Source organism: Mesoplodon mirus, assembly GCF_964341445.2.
Source record: "Mesoplodon mirus genome assembly, chromosome: 5".
Lineage (NCBI taxonomy): Eukaryota > Metazoa > Chordata > Mammalia > Artiodactyla > Ziphiidae > Mesoplodon > Mesoplodon mirus.
The window spans coordinates 51,648,363-51,668,350 of NC_138980.1; the positions used below are offsets into that span (position 1 = coordinate 51,648,363).

The 19,988-nt window shown below is 48.5% G+C and overlaps 1 protein-coding gene across 2 annotated transcripts in view; it reads right to left on the reverse strand.

Annotated features, from left to right (window-relative positions):
* Positions 1–501: 501 nt before the first annotated feature.
* Positions 502–19,988, reverse strand: part of GALNT10 (polypeptide N-acetylgalactosaminyltransferase 10) — a 214,544-nt gene continuing 195,057 nt past the window's right edge. For both annotated transcript variants that reach the window (XM_082620416.1, XM_082620415.1), the window contains 5 exons: positions 16,599–16,706; positions 11,279–11,500; positions 7,959–8,075; positions 5,003–5,152; positions 502–4,514 (listed from right to left, as the gene is read on the reverse strand). In XM_082620416.1, coding sequence (XP_082476542.1) covers positions 4,356–4,514; positions 5,003–5,152; positions 7,959–8,075; positions 11,279–11,500; positions 16,599–16,706 — 756 coding nt within the window. In that variant the 3' untranslated portion in view covers positions 502–4,355. The remainder of the gene's footprint in view (positions 4,515–5,002; positions 5,153–7,958; positions 8,076–11,278; positions 11,501–16,598; positions 16,707–19,988) is intronic.

Sequence of the window (19,988 nt, forward strand, 5' to 3'; positions counted from 1 at the left end):
TAAGACATGAGCTAAGCTTGTTTCATATTTTCACTGAAATCCTCCACTCGTGGGTGTGGTCTTTGGGTGTAAGACCCTTTGTGGGCTACCCCGCCTAAGTCTGTGAACTCCTTTTGTGCCTCCAACACGGGAACTCCTTCCTGCCCCAGGGCCTTTGCACTGCCTGTTCCCTTTGCCCGGAATGCTCCTCCACCAAACTGCCTCTTGGTTCATACTCCCTCCTCATATCATCCAGCTCTCACACAGGCATTCCCTGACTATCCTCACGTTGATCCCTACCCCAGTCTCTAAAATACCTTGTTTATATCCTTCATAGCCCTATTCACACCTGAAATCATCGTGGTGAGTTGTCTGAGGTCTGCCTTCCTCTCTAGAACGATGGCTGTTGGGAATTTATTCTGGACCTAGCAGAGGCCCTGGGCACTGAGCGGGTGCTCGACGAATATACGGGGAACGATGGACTGGAGAATGGCGCAGACAAGGAATTAGCCAGAGACCACATTAGAGAAAAGTCTGGAGGTTTACTCAACAACAGTCACAATCACAGTTGTACATGGTAAGTCAGGTCTTCACAAAGGCTCACTTTTCCAGGCAGGAGATGAGAGGTTGGCGGTCTCGAGCTTTCTCTATGGAATCCCAGGTCTGACTTCTCAAGTATTCCTTGCTTGTAATCCCTTTGGGATCCACCTTCAAGCCTGTAACAGAGCAGGACCCTGACCTTGTTGGTTGGCATGGCTGAATCAAAGCCGGGAGTGGATGTTAAGAGGACCTTGTTGCTTGGAAGGTAGGTCCAACTCCCACCCCAAAGGTGACAGTGGGCCTTGGCTCAAGATCAAGTTTGAACAAACATACTACTTGGATTTTTACAAAAATGCATCAGTTGAAAGCAGAAAAGAATTCCAGGACAGAACTCACTCCTTGCCCTTCTCCCGCACTTAGAAATCTTCAGAAAACTTAATTAAAAATGCATTGCCTTCTAAGAATTACAAAGGATCACCCAATCTGTGCAAACAAGAGATCCCTGAAGCAAGGAGTCCAGATTTCTCAGTTACTACTGTAAAGTGCTTCGCCACTCTTTTGAAACTTCAGAAACAAAAAGTAGGGATGCACAGAAAGAAATATGGCGCCATCTTCAAGGAGAAAAAGAAATTCAACAGGTGGCGAATATAATGTGGACTTTGGGAATCCAACAAGATTCAACAAGAACTACATCTTCAACAAGAACTGCTCTTTCTCCCCAGGTCCTAAGGTCGTATTTCCCATTAGATCCCTTTTGTGGATGTACTCCCTTCTGCCTCTGAGCTACTTCTTCCAAAAATAGGGAACTGATAGCTCCTGGACTGTTTTAAAAGTTGAAAGCTCCAACTGGAAGCACAAGGTGGAATGGCTTTTCACACGTGCCTGCACACTTAGCCGCCTCCTCCAAGGCCTTGTACTGACAGTGAAGATGCTCTTTGCATTCCAAAATGTTTCTGGAGTCCCCCTTTGGAAAGGCTGCTGGTGGGCCACACAGGCATGATACTTTCTAGCCACACCCTGTTTTGCGACCTCATGCTCAGAAGAAAGGCTCTAAAGGAAAAAGGGTCCACAGTCTCACACATTACCTGGCTGACAGCACCTCCACAGGCTCATGGCTGTTTGACTGAGCATCAGCCGGGGTGGAGCAGGGACCTGGATCCTTGAGCCAGGTGGTTTTCCAAAATGAAGACAAAACAATGGGTGGCTAGTATGTGCGATCAGTTGGCCAGTTACCAAATGGACTTCTCTCCTTCCTTCCTTGATTACAGGCTATGTCAAGTCTCGGCACCTACAGATGTGGGATCAGCAATTACAAATGCCAGAGTGCTCAGAGGACCTGCCCATCCCTTGTTGAGGGTGCAAAACCAGACTCAAAAGGAGAACAAAAGGATGGAAAAGAGGACGACTGAGGACTGCTTGCCGCTGCTCCTGCTTTCCACATGAGTCCTGTCACCCACTTGGAGTGGGACCATTTGGAAACCTAGCCAGTGCTCCACCCTCCACCTGGGCGTGGGATTGGGGGCTGCAGGCGTGGCTTCCAAACAGGGCCCTCTCCCAGGGGCTGCTGAGGCCCTTCTTGGTCACAGATTAAACAGGCCACGCAGTTACCCTTTAAATTTGGGGTGTTACTTGCATTAAATGGAATAACTTCTGGCCTCTGGCCCTTGGGAGGCATCGCTGTCTCAGATCCTGCTCTAGGCCCAACGCCTCCTGCTTGAAAATTAGACATTAAGAAACACACACTCATCCAACAGGAACTGCACACACCACCAAAAATGTTTCCCCTCCCCCCAACCCCACCCCTTTATGTCTAGCAAGGCACTAGGAAATGATTCAAGTCTAGGGATTGGCTGTACATTTGCATTTTTTCTTTTTAAAAGGCACAGTTTTTATTTTAATGAAGCTGAATTACTCTCTGATGATGAATCCTAACTCAGTTCTCCCAAATTGTGACACTCTTGTTATCCTAGATTCTGGAAGGGGTCTCATCTTCGACTCCTTCCTACAGAGGGCCACTTCTAAAGATACAGTACTCCCTTGGAAAAGACACCAGGGGTCGACAAGCAGGCTTTGTAAGCACAGGGCTGCCTCTCCTGCGGGTAGGTGGCCAGAGCAGGCCTTGTGCTGAGGCAGAAGTGGAAGTGACGCTTTGCCCGCTGCGTGGCCGGGAATGTTTACTTCCCTCCCCAGATAGTTGACAGCCTTGAGATCAGCCAGCATCTCAAAGGCAGATTCGTGGCTCTGCTCCCAGGTTTATGTCTCAGTTATTTCACTGGTAAATAACACAATCGAGAGGCTCGACTCTAACCGAACACTGATTCAAGGACTTCCTGGGCTAGCTGGCAGAAGCCGTGGGCTGTAGACTGCGATTTCCATTTCTGAATCAGTGGGTGGCAGGCTGGTTACAGAAACACTTCCTATTAGTTTGGGAGCCCTCTGGGAGGCTGACACATAATTAACAAAGCAAAAGGTAAACACAAAGGACTGGCATGGAGCTAGGTACACGTCTGTTCATGGGACACTGGGATCTGTTCTTCACTGCAGCTGTGACCATGGTGGCAGGTTGGCAGGGCTTCAGGTCTGGGCTGAGGACCGTGTCACACCAAGGCCTCCGGTATGAGCTGATGGACACAGGTCCCCTTCCCCCTTCCCCAGCACCACCAACCTTGGACTTCACAGATTGTCTCTAGGCTGGGGGCTGCCTCGAATGTTTTACACTTGGCTGGCTAATCACAGCATCCTAGAAATCCATATTGGATGCTAGAATACCAGAATCCTATGTGGCATTTTAGTTTGTGATCACAGTAGAGAGTTCTTTAAAAATTCTAGAATTCCGTATGAGAACCAGAACAATGAGTCAGAGGCTAGGCATCGTGCCCATGGTCCACCCTGGAGGGCTCCGGACCTCGCACCTCTGTTCCTCTCCTGAGCCAGGCAATTGGCTGAGAGAGAGAGAGAGAGAAAGAGATGGAAGCACTGACGAGGGAAATTCAGCCAGAATTTCTAGTTTGGAGGTTTTCTACTGGGCCCATGCCACAGGCCCAAGGCCATCTGAAACACAGTCCTGAAAAGCTGGTGGCTGGGCTGTCCTTGTGCCCGGAGAGCACTAAAATGGGCATTTCGAGTACCCTGAGAGCAAGGGGAGACATCCCATCTGTCCACGGCTGCAAAGGAATATCTGCGGGTCGCGCAGCTGCCCCCAGGCCTGGCAGTTGGCCAGTGGTCAGTACTGAACACTCAGAGAGCCCGAGGCACGGCTTTCGACTGACTGCATCTCCTGGGGCTGTGACAGAGAACAGACGCTGGGCAGGTAAAAATTCAAAGGCTGAAACCAGTGGCCCCGAGAAAGGCTTTTTCCCTTCCGCTGCAGATGGGTGGCACTGGTGCTAAAAGCTGCCCCCGCTACAGACAGAATTTGCCTTTCTCTCTGCAGGACTGTCATGTGTGAGCCACCTGAAGGCTAGGCAGCCTTGGAGGACTCATTTTAGGGTGGTCTAGGGCTGCCCTGGCAGTCCTCCTGCATAATGCTCAAGGGAACGTGGTGACAAAGCTGAAAAGGCTCTCCTGGATTTCCATGATGCCGCCAGGGGTGCAGCAGGCTCTGCTTTTGAGCGGGGCCTCTTGTGAGGTCTGCTCTCTATCCCGCCTCCACCACTCGGGGCCTGCAGGGCCAGGCAGACACCTGGCCCAGCTTCAAGCGCCCCCTCTGCCCTGGCCCGGCTGGCCAGCAGCTTTTATGTGACGGAGTCCACAGAAGCCCTGCCTCTCTTGGGAGAGGGAGGCTGCAGTGAATGCCGGAGAGGACCCTGCCAGGCCTGCCACGGGAACGTGAAGGCTCAGTTGCTATTGAATTTTTCCAAGACTGTTGAGTTGGTGTGTTCAAACAGCCACTGCTGAGTGGGAGAGGAGGGGTTGCAGGTGTTCATGAAGATCCTGTGGTCATGTTCACTGCAGTCCATGCAACTGCCGCTGACGGGGTGATACAGGGTCTGGTCCTGCAAAACAGGCAGGTTATCAGCCGGGCCACGCTGGGGAGGTGAACAAACAGCAGCAGCAGTAACAGCAGGGAGGCAGGGAGGCTCGCAGACCTGTCTGGCTCTCCTGTCGAGCACACAGGGGGCACTGCCCGCCTCCCTTGCAGCTGGCCTTGTCACGTGCCTGAGCTGTGCCCGCTGGGATGCGGGCAGAAGTGATGCCTGCCACTTCCGGGCCGGGGCCCTAATCACTGCCCATCTCCAGTCAAATTTCATTGGCTTTCAAGGTGTTTTTTTTTAAGAAATGGGCTCAGCTGCCAACATTTAAGATTCCAGAGACTTCAAACAAACAGCTGAATTTCTGCTTTCTCTTGATGACTGGAGAGTCGGGCATGGTAGGTCTGTGGAACAAACATGTGAGGGAGGGGCTCTGGGGAGCAGGAATGAGGCACCACATTTTTTTTTTTAAATCAAGCAGGTTTCCCTGTTCCCCCCACACCCTGTCTTACTTTGCGGTACTTCCACAGCTGGTTGCCCCTCATGCTGTGGCAGTCGTAGAGGGTGACGGGGCTGGTGTGGGAGATGGCGTCGAAGCAGAACTTCTTGGTGTGCTGGGGGTCTCCAGGCCGGATGTCCTCTCTCCAGGTGAAGGTGAACACCTGTACACACAGGCACATCGTGACGCAGATAGCAAAGCTAGGGGACTCTCTTTTTTTGTAATCATGGGGAATTTTAAACACAGGAGTCCAGAAAAAAGTTTATTGACCACACCTGTCCCAGTGACCCAGCTTCGAGGATTACCAACTCTGGCAAATCTTGTTACAGTCTTCGCCTCACCATATCCCACCCACAATGTTATTTTGAAGCAAATCCTGGACATCCTACCACACCAGGTGTCATGACTTCAGTAAATGCCATGATAACAATGAAAAGTTATCACAGAATCTTCCATGTCATCAAATATCTTGAGTTCAAGTGTTCTCAGACTGCCTTATACCTCTCTTTTCACAGTCTGTTTGAATCAGGATCCAAACCAGGTTCACATATGGTATTTGGTCGATAAACTTTCTTTTCAGCAGCTTTACTGAACAATATTTGGCATGAGATAAATTGCCCACATTTAAAGTGTACAGTTTGATATGTTTTGACATAGTTGACACCCGTGAAACCATCATCATCATCAAGGTAGTGAACGTATCCATCACCCCAAAAGCACCCTCAGGCGCTTCTGTAATCTTTTCCTCCTGTCCCTCTCCACTCCTCATGCCCCTAGGCAATCACTCCTCTGTTTCCCATCACTAGAGATTAGTTCACAATTTCTAGAATTTTATATAAAAGGAATCAGACAGTATGTATTTTTTTGGTCTGATTTACTTCACTCAACACAATTCTGTTGAGATTCATCCATGTTATAACACCATTTATTAGTAGTTCATTCCTTGTTATGGTCAAGTATTATTTCACTGCATGGTACTCAGTTTACCTGTCCTTGGACATTTGGGTTGTTTTCAGTTTTTGGTTATTTCAAATAGAGTTGCTATGAACACGTGTGTACCAGCCATTGTATGGACGTATACATAATTTCTTCCCTCGTGGATAAATCCCTTGAAAAGGGATGCCTGGATCCATGTGTAACTTTCCAAGACACTGCCAAACTGGTTTCCAAAGTGGTTGTACCAGTCGCATTCCCACCAGCAGTGTGTACATGGTTCCAATTCATCTACATCCTTGCCAACCCTTGGTATGGTCAGTCTTTTTAATAGATTATCATTTTAATTTCCATTTCTCTAATAACTATGAAGTTAAGCATGTTTGATGTGTTTGTCACTGACATGCCTTTTTTTGCTAAAAATGTCTGTACATACCTTTTGCCCATTTTAAAATTGCATTGCTTATTTTCTTATTAAGTTTTGAGAAATTTTATACTCTAAATATAAGTTCTTTATCATATATACGCTTTGTAAACATTTTCTCTCTGTCTGTGGCTTGCTTTTCTATTTTCTCAACAGTACCTTTTAAAGAACAGAAGTTTTTCATTTTGAAGAAGTCCAATTTATCAATTTTTTTCTTTTATGAATTGTCTTTTGGTGTTGTATCTAAGAAATCGTGGCTTGGGTTACCAAGGTCACAAACACTTTGCCTATGTTTTCTTCTCAAATATTTTGTTTTAGGTTTTATGTTTAGGTCAATGCTCCATTTTGAGTTAATTTTTGTATATAGTCTAAGGTATTCATTGAAAAAATTTTTTTGCATATGGATATGCACCACTTGTTGAAAAGATTATATTTTGTGCACTAAATTTCCTTTGAACATCTGCAAAAGTTGGTTGTCCACATACGTCTGGGTCTATTTTTGGACTCTATTCTGTTCCATTTATCTTTCTTTATGTCAATATGACACCTTTAATTACTGACATTTTATGATATATCTTGAATCAGTGTTAGTCTTTAACTTTGTACTTCTTTTGAAATTTTGTTTTGGCTATTCTAGGTCCTGTCCATTTTCCATATGAATTTTAGAATCAGTTTTTCAATTTTTACAAAAAAGCCTACTAGAATGTTAGGATTCTGTTGAATTTATATATTTCTTTGGATAAAATTGATATCAATTATTGAGTCTACCAACCTATGAACATGGCATGTATCTTCATTTATTTCGAACTTCTTTAGTTTCTATCAGCAATATTTTGTAGTTTTCGGTACACAGGTTTTTCACATCTTTTGTCAGTTTCACACCTCAGTATTTCATATTTTTTGTCATTGTAAATGCTTGTTTTTAATTTTAACTTCTGATTCTTCATTATTAGTATATAGAGAAACAACTGACTTTTGTATCATGCAACTTTGCTAAACTCAGCTATTAGTTCTGGTAGCTTCTCTGTAGATTTTATTGAATTTTCTACATAGATGATCACATACTCTGCAAATAAAGACAGTTTTTGTTCTTTACTTCCCACCTGGATGAAATTATTTTTTTCTTGCCACAGGTTAGAACCTCCAGAACAGTGTCAAATAGAAATAATAAGGTTGGAATCCCTGTCTTGTTCCTGATCTTAGTGGGAAAGCATTCAGATTTTTACCATGAAATATGATGTTAGCTGTAGAATTTTTTTTTTTTTTTTGCAGTACATGGGTCTCTCACTGTTGTGGCCTCTCCCCTTACGGAGCACAGGCTCCGGACGCTCAGGCTCAGCGGCCACGGCTCACGGGCCCAGCCGCTCTGCGGCATGTGAGTTCTTCCCGGACCGGGGCACAAACCCGTGTCCCCTGCATTGGCAGGCGGACTCTCAACCACTGCGCCACCAGGGAAGCCCTGGCAGGTGGATTCTTAACCACTGTGCCACCAGGGAAGTCCCGAGACTCATTGTTGACCCGTGGCCTCTCCCTCCCAGTCCTGACCATGTGAGCACTGCAGGCCGCGATGGCACAGAGAGCCCGACTATAGGTCCTGAGGAGCGCCCCTTACCTGCATGTTGTTCCAGGCGGCCTCCCCTCGGCCCCGGACGCAGCTCTCCAGCCTCAGTGGGGAGCCCAGGGCCCCATGCTTCGTGTCTGCACACAGCCCTGTGCCCACATTGCGGATCTGGACAAGAAAGAAGCAAAGAGTGGACCAGTGAGCCACCTCGAGATACCTGCCTGGGCCCCTGCTGGGGTCGGGGGAGGGAAACAAGGCAGAGACATCACATGGGCTGAGTGCTGAATTGTCCTAATAAAGCTTGTCCTGGGTTGGTGGGTGGGCCCTGAGCCTCTCAATAAAGGAACACAGAGAGCCGCTCTGCTAAACCCTGCTTTGTCTTAGAGCACGCAGAGTCCTGGGGTGGTGGCGGGTGCCTGGAGGGGAGGCACTGTTGAAAGGAGGACTCCCTGGCTCCTCTCCCAGAGAATTTGACCCAACAGGTCCAGGGATCAAATTTTTCCCTCATTCCAGGTGATCTAGAGACTATGCCTTGAAAACCACTCTAGAAAAGGTGTAGGGTCTTTGCTGTTGGACCTTGGAGACTCTGCCTTTTAGGGCGGGTGAATGGGAGGATCCAAAGAGGAACAGTGGTCTCACTAAGATGGGGGTGGTGTGCGGGGAAGAACACCGTGGGAGTGTGGAGGCCCCGGCGCTCGCGTGGCCAGCAGTACGGACAGCAGGCAAGCCACCGTGCCAGGTGCTGGCATCACATCGTGCAGCTCCTACTTCACAGACGTGGTTCCTCGTTCGACTGAGGGGTAGCGGGTGTCGGGGCTCAGAAAAGATCAACTCCAATGTCCGGCTGCAGGGGTCTGACCACCCAGCTGCCGTGTTCTGCATCCACCACTGTGTCCGAGAGGAGGCCACACTCCCCGGCGCCGCCCCCAGCCAGCGTTTCAGGGAGGCAGGCCCACCCCCGGGAGATGCACGCTCCTCTGGCAGGTGATTTGGCCAGAAGACTGCCTGTTAAACACGGCCAGACTTCCGCAGAGCCTCACTGCAGGCTGGGACCCTTCCTCCCCAGCATCACGGTCTGACGGCTCTCCCCGCCGCCCTGCTCAATTCTTTCCTCAAGCGTTGCCCCAGTAAGTCTCTTGCATGTTTAGTCCCATCTTGGTGTCTGCTTCTCAGAGGACCTAAACTAACACGGGGGAGAAAGCCAATAAAGTGGCAAAGAAATGAAGAGCTTCATGAGGGAAATCAAGATGACACCTTGTCTAGAAAACTCGTGCTGGTGTCGGGCGGGGCTAGGCAGATGGCTTAGTTGGGAACGGTCCCTCTAAGTTGCTGTGTGAATCTGTACAAGTAACATCTGATGTTTCTGCCGGCCCAACGCGTGTCTCTCCTCCTCTGGTAAAAATGCCCTGATTTTCCACGGCGCCACTGCTCCTGGCCCATCCCGTGGCCAGAGCATCCATCCTACCCTTGCTTCCCCCTTCTTCCAATGGCCACAGTGATTGGTGCAGGATCCAAGGAGAAGACTTCAATCCTGGACCTTTGCTGGCTCTACTGGGCAAGAGGTCTTTACTTTCTGCTGGGTTGGGCCAAGCTTGGGATTTCTCAGCCTGAAGTTTCTGGGAGCCAATCTTGCTACTCGCGGCGTGAGGCCAACACAAAAGGAAGCACAGTTAAGCAGGAGAAAAAGAGACTGACATCATTTGAGCTCCCTGGATCCAGGTGTTTACAGCTGAAGCCACAGCTATCCAAGGTTCCTATGAGAATCAATAAATCCCCCCTTTTCACTTTAAAATGGACTTCTGTAACTTAAAACAGGAGCACTAATGCTTATACTCCCCCTCCACAAGCCCCCATATATCCATCTCTAAGTGAGTGGGTGCTCTCAACTGGAGCCAGGAGCCACGCCCAGGGTGTGGTGACGGACTGTCTGCCTCCTCCAGCAGGACCAGCTTCATGGGTGTGTGACAAGGGCAAAGGCACAGGATCTCTCACTGAGAGTCTGTGTTTGTTGTTTGTTTTTCAATACATTTATTTATTCATTTATTTATTTATGGCTGCGCTGGGTCTTTGTTGCTGCTCGCAGGCTATCTCTAGTTGCGGTGCGCAGGCTTCTCTTTGTTGCGGAGCACAGGCTCCAGGCACGCGGGCTTCAGTAGTTGTGGTGCAAGGGCTCAGTAGTTGTGGCTCGCGGGCTCTAGAGCGCAGGCTCAGTAGTTGTGGTGCATGGGCTTAGCTGCTCCGCGGCATGTGGGATCTTCCCGGACCAGGGCCTGAATCCGTGTCCCCTGCCTTGGCAGGCGGATTCTTAACCACTGCGCCACCAGGGAAGTCCTGTGTTTGGTTTAAAGCTCTGCTGTCACTGTCTTAAACTTTCTAGTAATCTTATCTTTGAAACCTGCAAGTGAAATCTGATGGGGCAATAGAGCATGCACGTGAGCAGAGGTGACACATGCTCTATGAGCATCTGCCGTTCCTTTCTGCCAAGTTCACAGACAGCGACTGTGAGTCCCTGCAAGCACAGAATCCTGGGGTTCCACATGCAGGGGAGTTCAGCAGGACTCAAGGGGAGAACAGGGTGAGTGTGTCGTGGCTGTGACTCAGTGGGGGAGCTGGCATGTCCCAGAGGCCACGCCCTCCTTTCCAATCAGAACTGGCTTCAGCTGCACAAAGAGGAATGCTGGTCAGACACAGGAGGGACTGGGGATCCCTATCATGTCCTTTCTGTGATGCTTCCCTGGATGAGCCAACTACTTCAGCAGCAGATAACAGCACAGAAGCAAAGGGAAGGAGGGGTCTACCCACAGTTCCTTTCCTTTCAGTTCTTTCTCATTCATCAGTAAGCCCAAGGTAGAGACTGTTGATAGGACGTGCACATTATCAAGAAGTGAAACAGAAACAGCTGAGTTAGTTTTGTGCAGTGTTTCCACTGCTCTGGTAAAAAATACAAACGCAAGGACAAGGTTTGAAATACAGACTGTGAAATTTCACCAACTGTGCACGAGTTAAATGCTCTCATTCCCTTTAAAACTGGCACTGCAGAATATAAAGATGAATGGTAAAATTCACACTAATAATTTAAAGTTTTAATTTTTCTCTACTTATAACATTCAAGAGCAAACAAACAAAAACACCACCACAAGGCTAAGAGAGACCACCGAAAGAAAGTAAAAAGTTTTATACTTTATACCTCTACTGGCACTTTTTAGATGACGATAAGTTTTTGCTTAAAAAAAATTTTTTTTTACTGAAATATAGTTGATTTACAATGCTGTGTTACCGGCACTTTTTTCTCTGACCTGTGGACCTGGGGTCTGCACGTGCATTTTGCGCCGGGCCCCAATTATGTGGCTTGCCTGGCCCTTCAGACTCACCTCACCCCACGCTGCGGCCGGGGGCTCCACAGGTGGGTAGAATTTGGGCAGGTCCCAGGCGATCTTGGTCATAAACCACTTGAAACTCTTGCAGTTAAGGGAGCTGCGGAGCTTTTTCTGGGCAGTTACATCTCCAGCGGAGAGGTGGCGGTACTCGGGCCGGCGCTGGTAGATGTGCTCCGCGTACTCATCCATCCATACCTCTGCCACTCGCTTCAGGTTCTGGAGGGGATAGGCAGGTACAAGGGTCAGGGTCTCCAAAGGGCCGAGGAGAAAAGTGGGTACAAAGGGTCCTGGAGGTGGAGGTCAACCTTTCTTATTTTATGCTGCATCAAGGACCACAGCCCCACCATGTTTTTAAGTCTTCTATATTTCTATTTATTATTTATGCATGTTTTAAGGACTCTACAACTTACGGTTGAATAATACCCTACTGCTGGTTTTCTTGCCCATCTTGCATCCCCTCTTTTTCTACAGATCACCTCCCACTGATTCTCCTTTGGGGACCCACCCCTGCCTCACTATTATCTCCTGTGGCCGAAGGAAAGGCATGTGACCCAGCCTGGCCAATGGGAATATAGATAGCCCAGACATAGGGATTGGTCAGCAGTGGGCATGTGACCTGGGCCAAGCCAATCAGAATCGAGAGGCATCAGTCCCGGATTTTTTTTTTTCTTCTTTTTTCCGGGTAACTATGGGGAAGAATTGCTGGGTAAGATCTGTTGGGTAAGATGCCGAGAGCTGCTGGTCCATTTGGAAAGCCTGTCCAAGGTTGAAGTCAACCCAGAATGAGGCAGAGCTGAGGGTTAGAGCCAGGAACACACACTGCTTCTTTTGGTTCCTGAATCCAGCCATGTCTGAAGCCAGAACTACCTCAGAGCTTTCCATTTACATGAGTCAGTAAATTCCCTTTCTGCTTAACCCAATTTGCGTTGGGTTTTGTCACATTCAACTAAGAGTGCTGCCCAAGTTGCCTGGTAAAAACGAATTATAATTTGCAACCAGAAGGTAAAATTCCCTCAGCAGCTGGAATTTTTAACAATCCTTTGAGGTGTTAAGGTTGCTACTGTGATTACAAAACACAAAGATAATCAATAAAAAATGACAACCATATTACTGGCAAGTAGAGGCAGCAGCAGGTGAGGAAATATCCTGTTTGTGAGAGGACTTGGAGAAAGAGGAAAAGTGAATTCTTCTGTGTAACTGTGATGAAAATCCCTCACTCCACCTGCAGTGTAGATCCCATCTGCTGAGAACCTCTTACTTTCCTTGGAAGAGCAAAGCATCACGGTTCAGGGGAAATTCCCTGCTCCCAACATCTTCCTCCAACCCCAGGCTGTTGCCAGGATACCTCCCCCGCTTTAATTCTCTAGGCTTTATCATATCATTTTCCCCCTACTGCAATCCAGATTTCCTTCTGAAGGGTAAAAGCGAGTTAGCACTTGAGGCTGTTATCAATCACTCACACCTTAGTGTAAATGACTGCCCTAGAAGCAGAAGGTAAGGCTGCGGTTGGCAAATGTTTTCTGTACCGGGTGAGACAGTAAATATTTTAGGCTTTGCAGACCATGTGATCTCAACTCTGATGTAGCTATAAAGCAGCCCTAGACACTATGTAAGTGAATGGGTGTGGCTGTCAAAATTTGTGGACACTGAAATTTGATTTTTTCATGTGTCACAAAATATTATTATTCTTTTGATTTTTTCCCCCCTCAGCTATTTAAAAATGTAAAAACCATTCTTAGCTTACAGGTCACACAAAAATAGTTTGCCAACCCCTGAGTAAGGAGGAAGGAAGCTCACAGGAGGAAGGCCCTGGGATCGAAGCCCAAATCCACCAACTCCTCACTTTTGCTGGCTCTGAGCCTGGGACCGGGAAACTACAAAACTTCCTTGCCGCTGTCTCGTGTTTTCTGAGTGCTGAAGAGGTCAACAGTGGGTCAGAAATCAGTTCAGGAACATTGTTATCCCCCCCAGGCCCCTGCAGAGCAGAGGCTGGGTTTAATTTAAAACTCTGCCCAGAGGAAGCTGAAGGCCTAAGGGGGCCGGCACATCTGAAGAGTCTCCTTTTCCTGCCTTGCCACCCAGGTCCTCTGGCTCACTGTCTGATTTGCTCAAGCCACAGGGACGATGAGAGACCACTGTGGTTTCTTCTCCAACCACAGGCAAGGATGGCCAGTCTGACCAAGGAAAGGTGTTGAAATTCACCAGGATTCTTTTTAAAGGATCAAATCAAATAATATTCTAATTATAAATGATACTTAAATTACTATTTTAATGAATATTGCGTTTTCCAGACATGGCTTAGTAAGTCATTTCTCCCAGATCTTGAACTTTTGTACAGTTACTGGGCCAAAGTAAGGGACTTTACGTTTATTTCTATTACCTCTCCCCTTGCTAGAGTCATGAGAAGGACTCTGGGATTTTAGCAGGCGGCGTGCTCCTCTTATCCCTACTCCTAACACCTTCCTAGTTCTGGGTCCCAGTCCTGTCTGAGGCCCCCCTGCTTTTCTTGAGTTTGGATCACAGAGAATTGTCCAGAATCTTGGAATAAGTCTCCCAACAAAAATCAACTTTTGTTTTGCCAAGTTTGAGTGGGTTTCTGTTACTGCCTTCCCAAAGACCCCTTGCCCAGAGGCACAGACAAGAAGGATCTTAGCAAATTTAGTAAATAAAGACTGGCTACTTCTTCTTGAGGTAGGCAAGCTGGTGGCCAGTTCATCCTTCCTGAATTGCTGCTCCACTGCTCCCTGGCTATTTGTCCTTCTGGAATCTGTACACCTTTAGTAAGACTTTGGTTTCCCTCTTTATCTGGCTCTCTTGGGGCTTTTAGGATACCTCTCCTCAAATCTATCAATACGATGTTCTAGGAGACAATACTCTAGAAGGATCTGGTTGTTAAAACACTGAACAAACATGTAAAATATGATCTGCAACTAAGAGAGGGTAGTTAGATACTGTAATAAAAAGTTAGGAGAGCTTGATTCAGGCACCTTTGGTCCTACCAACCTACATGGGCACTGCTCAGACTGAACTGGTTTAAAGTCAACAGGAGACTGATTCAGTCTGAATCAGGTGAAAAATGGAGTTAAAATGTGAAAACAGAGTTCAGATAAGACATTGAAACCAACTTTCCAGTCTTGCTAATATTGATGCTGACACTAATACTGCTAATAACAATAGCAGTCGCTATTTGAGAGACAAGCACTCTGTGCCAGGCACTGGTCAGACCTAAGTGGGTTTGAATTCTGGCTCTAGTTTCTTTGTGTCTCTACATGTCGCTGTCCTCATCTCTAAAATGGGGATTAAAAACAAGTGAGAACTAAATGAGATAAGTATGTAAGATGCTTTGCACAATGCCTGGCTCAGGAAGTTTTTAATGTGTTAACTACAGTTCATCTGTGGATCTATAAACAGGAGGTGGTGGTGTGTCTTTCCTGGGCGAGTCTTATATCAATACGCGACAGCTCTGGATAGGGAAAGGATGCTTTTGGGAGTGGTCCTGCTCAGGGGTCAGAGGTGTCCTAATGGTCCCACAGTCCCTAGTAGTTGGAAGAGTCGCAGTCTTGGGCTTACTGAGCGACTCTGCGGTTTTCCCGCGCGGCTCCTTCCTCTGGAGTTGCCAACGGTATTTCAGATGAAACGTGATTCCGGCCTCTCCTGCTGAACTACACCTCGCACCCCGCGTGAGAGAGAGCTGTTCCAAACGCGGATGGCTGTCGTTGGAATCTTCGACCACTAGAGGGCATTGCTGGTTCTCTTTTTCCTCAACGCCGGTCCCCATAGCAGCCCCGGCCGCCTCCAGAGCCCAGCATCCCACCCTTGGATGGAGCCCGGGGAGACAGCTGCCTCTCTGAGCCTCTTGGTCTTTCTTGTAAGTCGCAGGACAAGGGCCCTTCCGAGACCCAGAGGCTACAATTCTGCACGTCGTTGATTGTCAGGTGATGGGGGAGGGGGGGCAGTGGCCTGGGCAGAAGGAGGTTGTGTGGACTGAAGCCAAACAGGCTCGCGGGGGGGTGGGGGGGTGGGCGCTGTCGCGAGGGGTCTTCACGGGTTGAGGTGGGGGGTCTCCAACAGGCAAATCTGTGTGGTGACCTTTCCAGATCCCACCAAACCTCCCTGTGGCTCTCTTTACCCTCTGGGGGCCCTCCCACCCCTTCATTGTTCTTTTGGGGTCACCTTGATTTTTTTCAAGACCCTTAAGATTTTAAAATTTTGTTATTAAGTTTAGTGAAATATTAATAACACAAAACAAAAACTTCTGGCTTACATTTCCATTTGTAGATAGTACCACTTTAATTCGACCAATGACTGATATAAACCATTTTAAGGCACTAAAATAGTTTGACACAGAATTTTTGGCATGAAAGTGGAGAGGGGGTGAGGAGAAGAGAAAGACGCTAACACTTATTAACCATCGCTGTGCCAGGAGCTTTTTTTTTTTTTTTTTTTTTTTTTTGCAGTACGAGGGCCTCTCACTGTTGTGGCCTCTCCCATTGCGGAGCACAGGCTCCGGATGCGCAGGCTCAGCGGCCATGGCTCACGGGCCCAGCCGCTCCATGGCATGTGGGATCTTCCTGGACCGGGGCACGAACCCGTGTCCCCTGCATCGGCAGGCGGACTCTCAACCACTGCGCCACCAGGGAAGCCTGCCAGGAGCTTTTAAATGCCATCTCAGACTTCCCCAAACACACCACTCCACCTGTATTAAATTTTATCCAACATGTTTCTTTAAATCACCCTTAGTCTAACTTTGTACCTACTTTAGCTTTATCCTAAGTAATAATGTCTGTGAAATCATGAATTTGCTGCACTAATCCACATTAATTTCTACACATGGAAATAAAAAAGTTGACCAGCTAAAATCACCTCATTGGTCACACTTTGGGAAACTGCATTATCTCCTTAATTCTGCCGGCCATGCTAAGAGTTGGAAAAAATGAGCTTCCCTGAAGCAAAGGAGTAAACAGAGCCTTAGAGCAACTCTCCCAAGGTCATAGAGCTAATAAGTGATTAAGCAGGGCTTTAAGTAAGTTCTTCTATGTTTATTTATGTTTGCCACACTGTGAGGCTTGTGGGATCTTAGTTCCCCGGCCAGGGTTTGAACCCATACCCTCAGCATTGAAAGTGCGGAGTCCCAACCACTGGACCGCCAAGGAATTCGCGTAAGTAAGTTCTTTTAAACTGGATTTCACCTGGAGGGTGGGGGGAGGGGCACATCCTCACTGCTAGGGACCATTAGGCCTAGGGCATGGGGTGTCTCTGCTCTGCTGATGGTCGTAGGCCAACCTCTCACCCCCTAGGGAAGCCACCACCTTACCCGGGCCAGGCTGACTCCAGCGGGGACCTTGTAGGGCACGTACTTCCTGTAGATATGGCCCACCCTGGAGCAGGGAATGTCCTCCATGCGGCCTCCACACATCCACACCTGCAGGGTGAGAAGTGAGAGAAGATGATATTTCTGCCTCCAATTCACGGCGTCCTCAAAGGGCAGCGTTCCTTTGTGCGTTCATCGGAAGCATCGGCGTGGACTGTGTACTAAAGCCCCCATTCACAGAACTAGGGATGTAGGAAAACACAGCAGTGACAACAGCAGTGAAAACAGCTCACGGCATCGAGTGCTTACTCATGGCCAAACACTACGATATGGGCTCCGCACGTACAGGTGCACGGAAGCCTCGTCAGAAAGCCCATAAAGTATGTAGTGACGGAGCTCCATTTTACAGATGAAGAAACCGAGGCTCAGAGAAGCTAAGAAACTTCTCTAAGGTCACAGGGTTGGTACATGGTGGAGCCAGAATTCAGAGCCAGCTTGGGCTGACTCTAGAGTCTGAGCTCTGGACAAGTGTGAGAATTGTGAGGGGGTAGCGGGGGCTCTGTGGGAAAGACTGTGGTGATCACTTCGTGGTGCTGTCCGGAGGTATGACGGGGGACAAGGTGGCACACAAGCTGTGTATTTGCCGACTCTGGCATTAAATGCAGTTGTTTCCTTCTAGATCTTGCTGGGTCACCCTAAGCAGTCCCCTGCCTCCCTGCCCTGACTCTCCTGCAGGGTGGCTCACGGGCAAGGCTGCCTGTGGTGTGGGAGCTGATGCTTCTCCTTGTGTCTCCCTCCACAACCGGTATCACAGAGATCTCCTGAGTTGGAACCCTGGTCTGACAACAGTGTGGGAATTCTTAACAAGTACAGTCAACCCACTGAGGGGCCCAGCCTAAACAGACCCCCTCTGGCAGTCTTGGGTTCAAATCCTGACTCAGCCACTATACAGCTTTGTGACTTGGATCAAGGCACCTAACTTCTCTGAGGCTCAGTTTCCTCACTTGTAAAGGATTAAATGAGGCAGGCTCAGGGGATGCGGTATTGTAGGTAAGGTGCTTAGCACAGGACCTGGCACCCAGTCACAGCAGTGTGAGATACTACAAATGATGGATTCATACATTTGATTGATATTTATGGAGTGCCTCCTACATGCCACACATGCTGCTGGGCACACACAGCAGTGAATAAGTTGGCCAAGGCCCCTGTTCTCATGGAGGCGGAGTGTGGTGGCCAGACTCCGAGATGCCCCCAATGATCCCTGCCTCCTGGTATTTGCACCCTCCGAAATGAAGCACATGAGGACTGACCTGTGTAACCAACAGGATACTACAGAAATGATGAAGGACACTGTGGCTCCCACCTTGCTCCCTGGGGTCACTTGCTTTGGGGCGGCCAGCTGCCATGTTGTGAGGACACTCAAACAGCCCCATGGAGAGGTACAGGTGCTAATACCTCCTGCTAATAGTGTTAACCTTCCCACCACGTGAATGAGTAATCTTAGAAGTGGCTCCTCCAGGGACTTCCCTGCTGGTCCAGTGGCTAAGACTCTGTGCTCCCAATGCAGGGGGCCCGGGTTCCATCCCTGGTCGGGGAACTAGATCCCGCATGCATGCTGCAACTAAGAGTTCACATGCCACAACTAAAGATCCCATGTGCTGCAACTAAGACCCGGTGAGCCAAATAAATTAATTAATTAAAAAAAAAAAGGCTCCTCCAACCCCCAGTCAAGCGTTCAGATGACCACAGCCCTGGCTGATACCCTTACTATAACCTCATGAAAGACCCAGGCAGAACCATCTCGCTAAGCCACTCACAAATCCCTGACCTGCACAAACTTTGGGATAATAACTGTCTGTTACGGCTTTAAGATTATCTTTTCCTGTGGCAGTAGATAACTAATACAGGGACTTTCAGATGGTGATGTGTGATCTATGGAAGCCAAAGCAAGGTAACTGGATGGACTCACTGGATGGATGTATGGGATGCTGAGTTACCCCCACCTGTCAGGGAAAGCCTCACCTAGAAGGAAGTATTTGAGGCGAGACTTAAATGATGAGAAGGTAAAATAAAATAAAGATCTGAAGGGTGAGAGAGCAGGTGGAGAGAAGAGCGAGTGCAAAGGCCCTGGGGTAGGGAGCCAGAGGCCTGGAGCAGAGGGAGCAAAGGCAGGAGTGAGGGGAGGGGAGGTCATAGAGGTGAGTGGGACAGTCATAAGGGTCTCTTGCAGCAGAACTAGGAGTCTTCACTGAAAGTCTTCAGTGAGGGAGACAACACAATCCACCTCTCTTTTACGAAGATGACTCTGTGGAGTGCAGGATGGCCTGTAGGGTACAGGATTGGGGGAGGGAAGGTCTCGGGGGCTTTTGTAGATACAAAGCAGTCATGGCTTAGGGTTTGTGGGACTGTGGCGATGGTGGGACATGGCTGGATTTGGGACATTTATTATTAATTTCATTACTGTATTCCCTCATTTGTGGAGTGAGGAGCAGGAGTGGGAATATTTACAACCCCAATTCCGTGCAAAAGAGCCTTTTCCACCTTGAACTGCTTGACAGGATTCCGGGGATTCAGCTCCGTATCTTGATTAATTCAGGGGCTCTAGAAGGGCTCCTTGCACACTTGAGGGGCCTCAGTCCCCCATCACTTCCCACCAGCAACTGTCTCCTCCCCACCCCAGATGTACTCTGTCCTGGGCTCCCCACAAGGGTTAGGTATGCGTGGGGCTGCAATTAGTGGAAATGCTGCCTGGAGAAATGCAATTATATTCTGATCTTGGGGGAGAAAAAAAAATTGAGCAAGTCAATAGAACAGAACATTGGTCTTGAGATAATGGGCTCCTGATGGTAGATTAATGTCAAGGCCGAGCCAAGAAGTTTATTTTCAAAGCAGGAGACATTGATCAGGTGCCAGCATCCTGTAACAATAACTCTCCCTTTATACAAAGTGACTGATGTGGAAGCAATGTTTTTGTCTGGTGGATACTGCCCAGGTCGCCGCTGCGCTGCCCTTGCCTTTTGGAAGGCAGAGCAACACTGAGCAGGTGGAGGACACCTTACCCTGCTCTATTTGTGAATGTCTCCTGGGCAGCTGACTAGGCCGGTGTCCAGCTCTCTCGACTCCATATTAAACTCACATTAGCTAATGAGGCTGTGTCTCTGGCTCTGCTTGGCAGGGAACCTTCCTTTATGCAGACGGATTATCAATTTCCAAATCCTTCCCTGTGCTGTGACCTTGGGTTTCTTTGGCCCTGACCACGCTGGCCATCAGCCGGAAGGTTCCTGAGGGACCAGGGTGACCTTGATCTACTCAGAGGTTTGAGGCATCCAAAATGCCCTCAAATTCCTGGGATGTCTGCAGCCCAGGAGGAGTGCTGGCTTTGGACGATGGGTT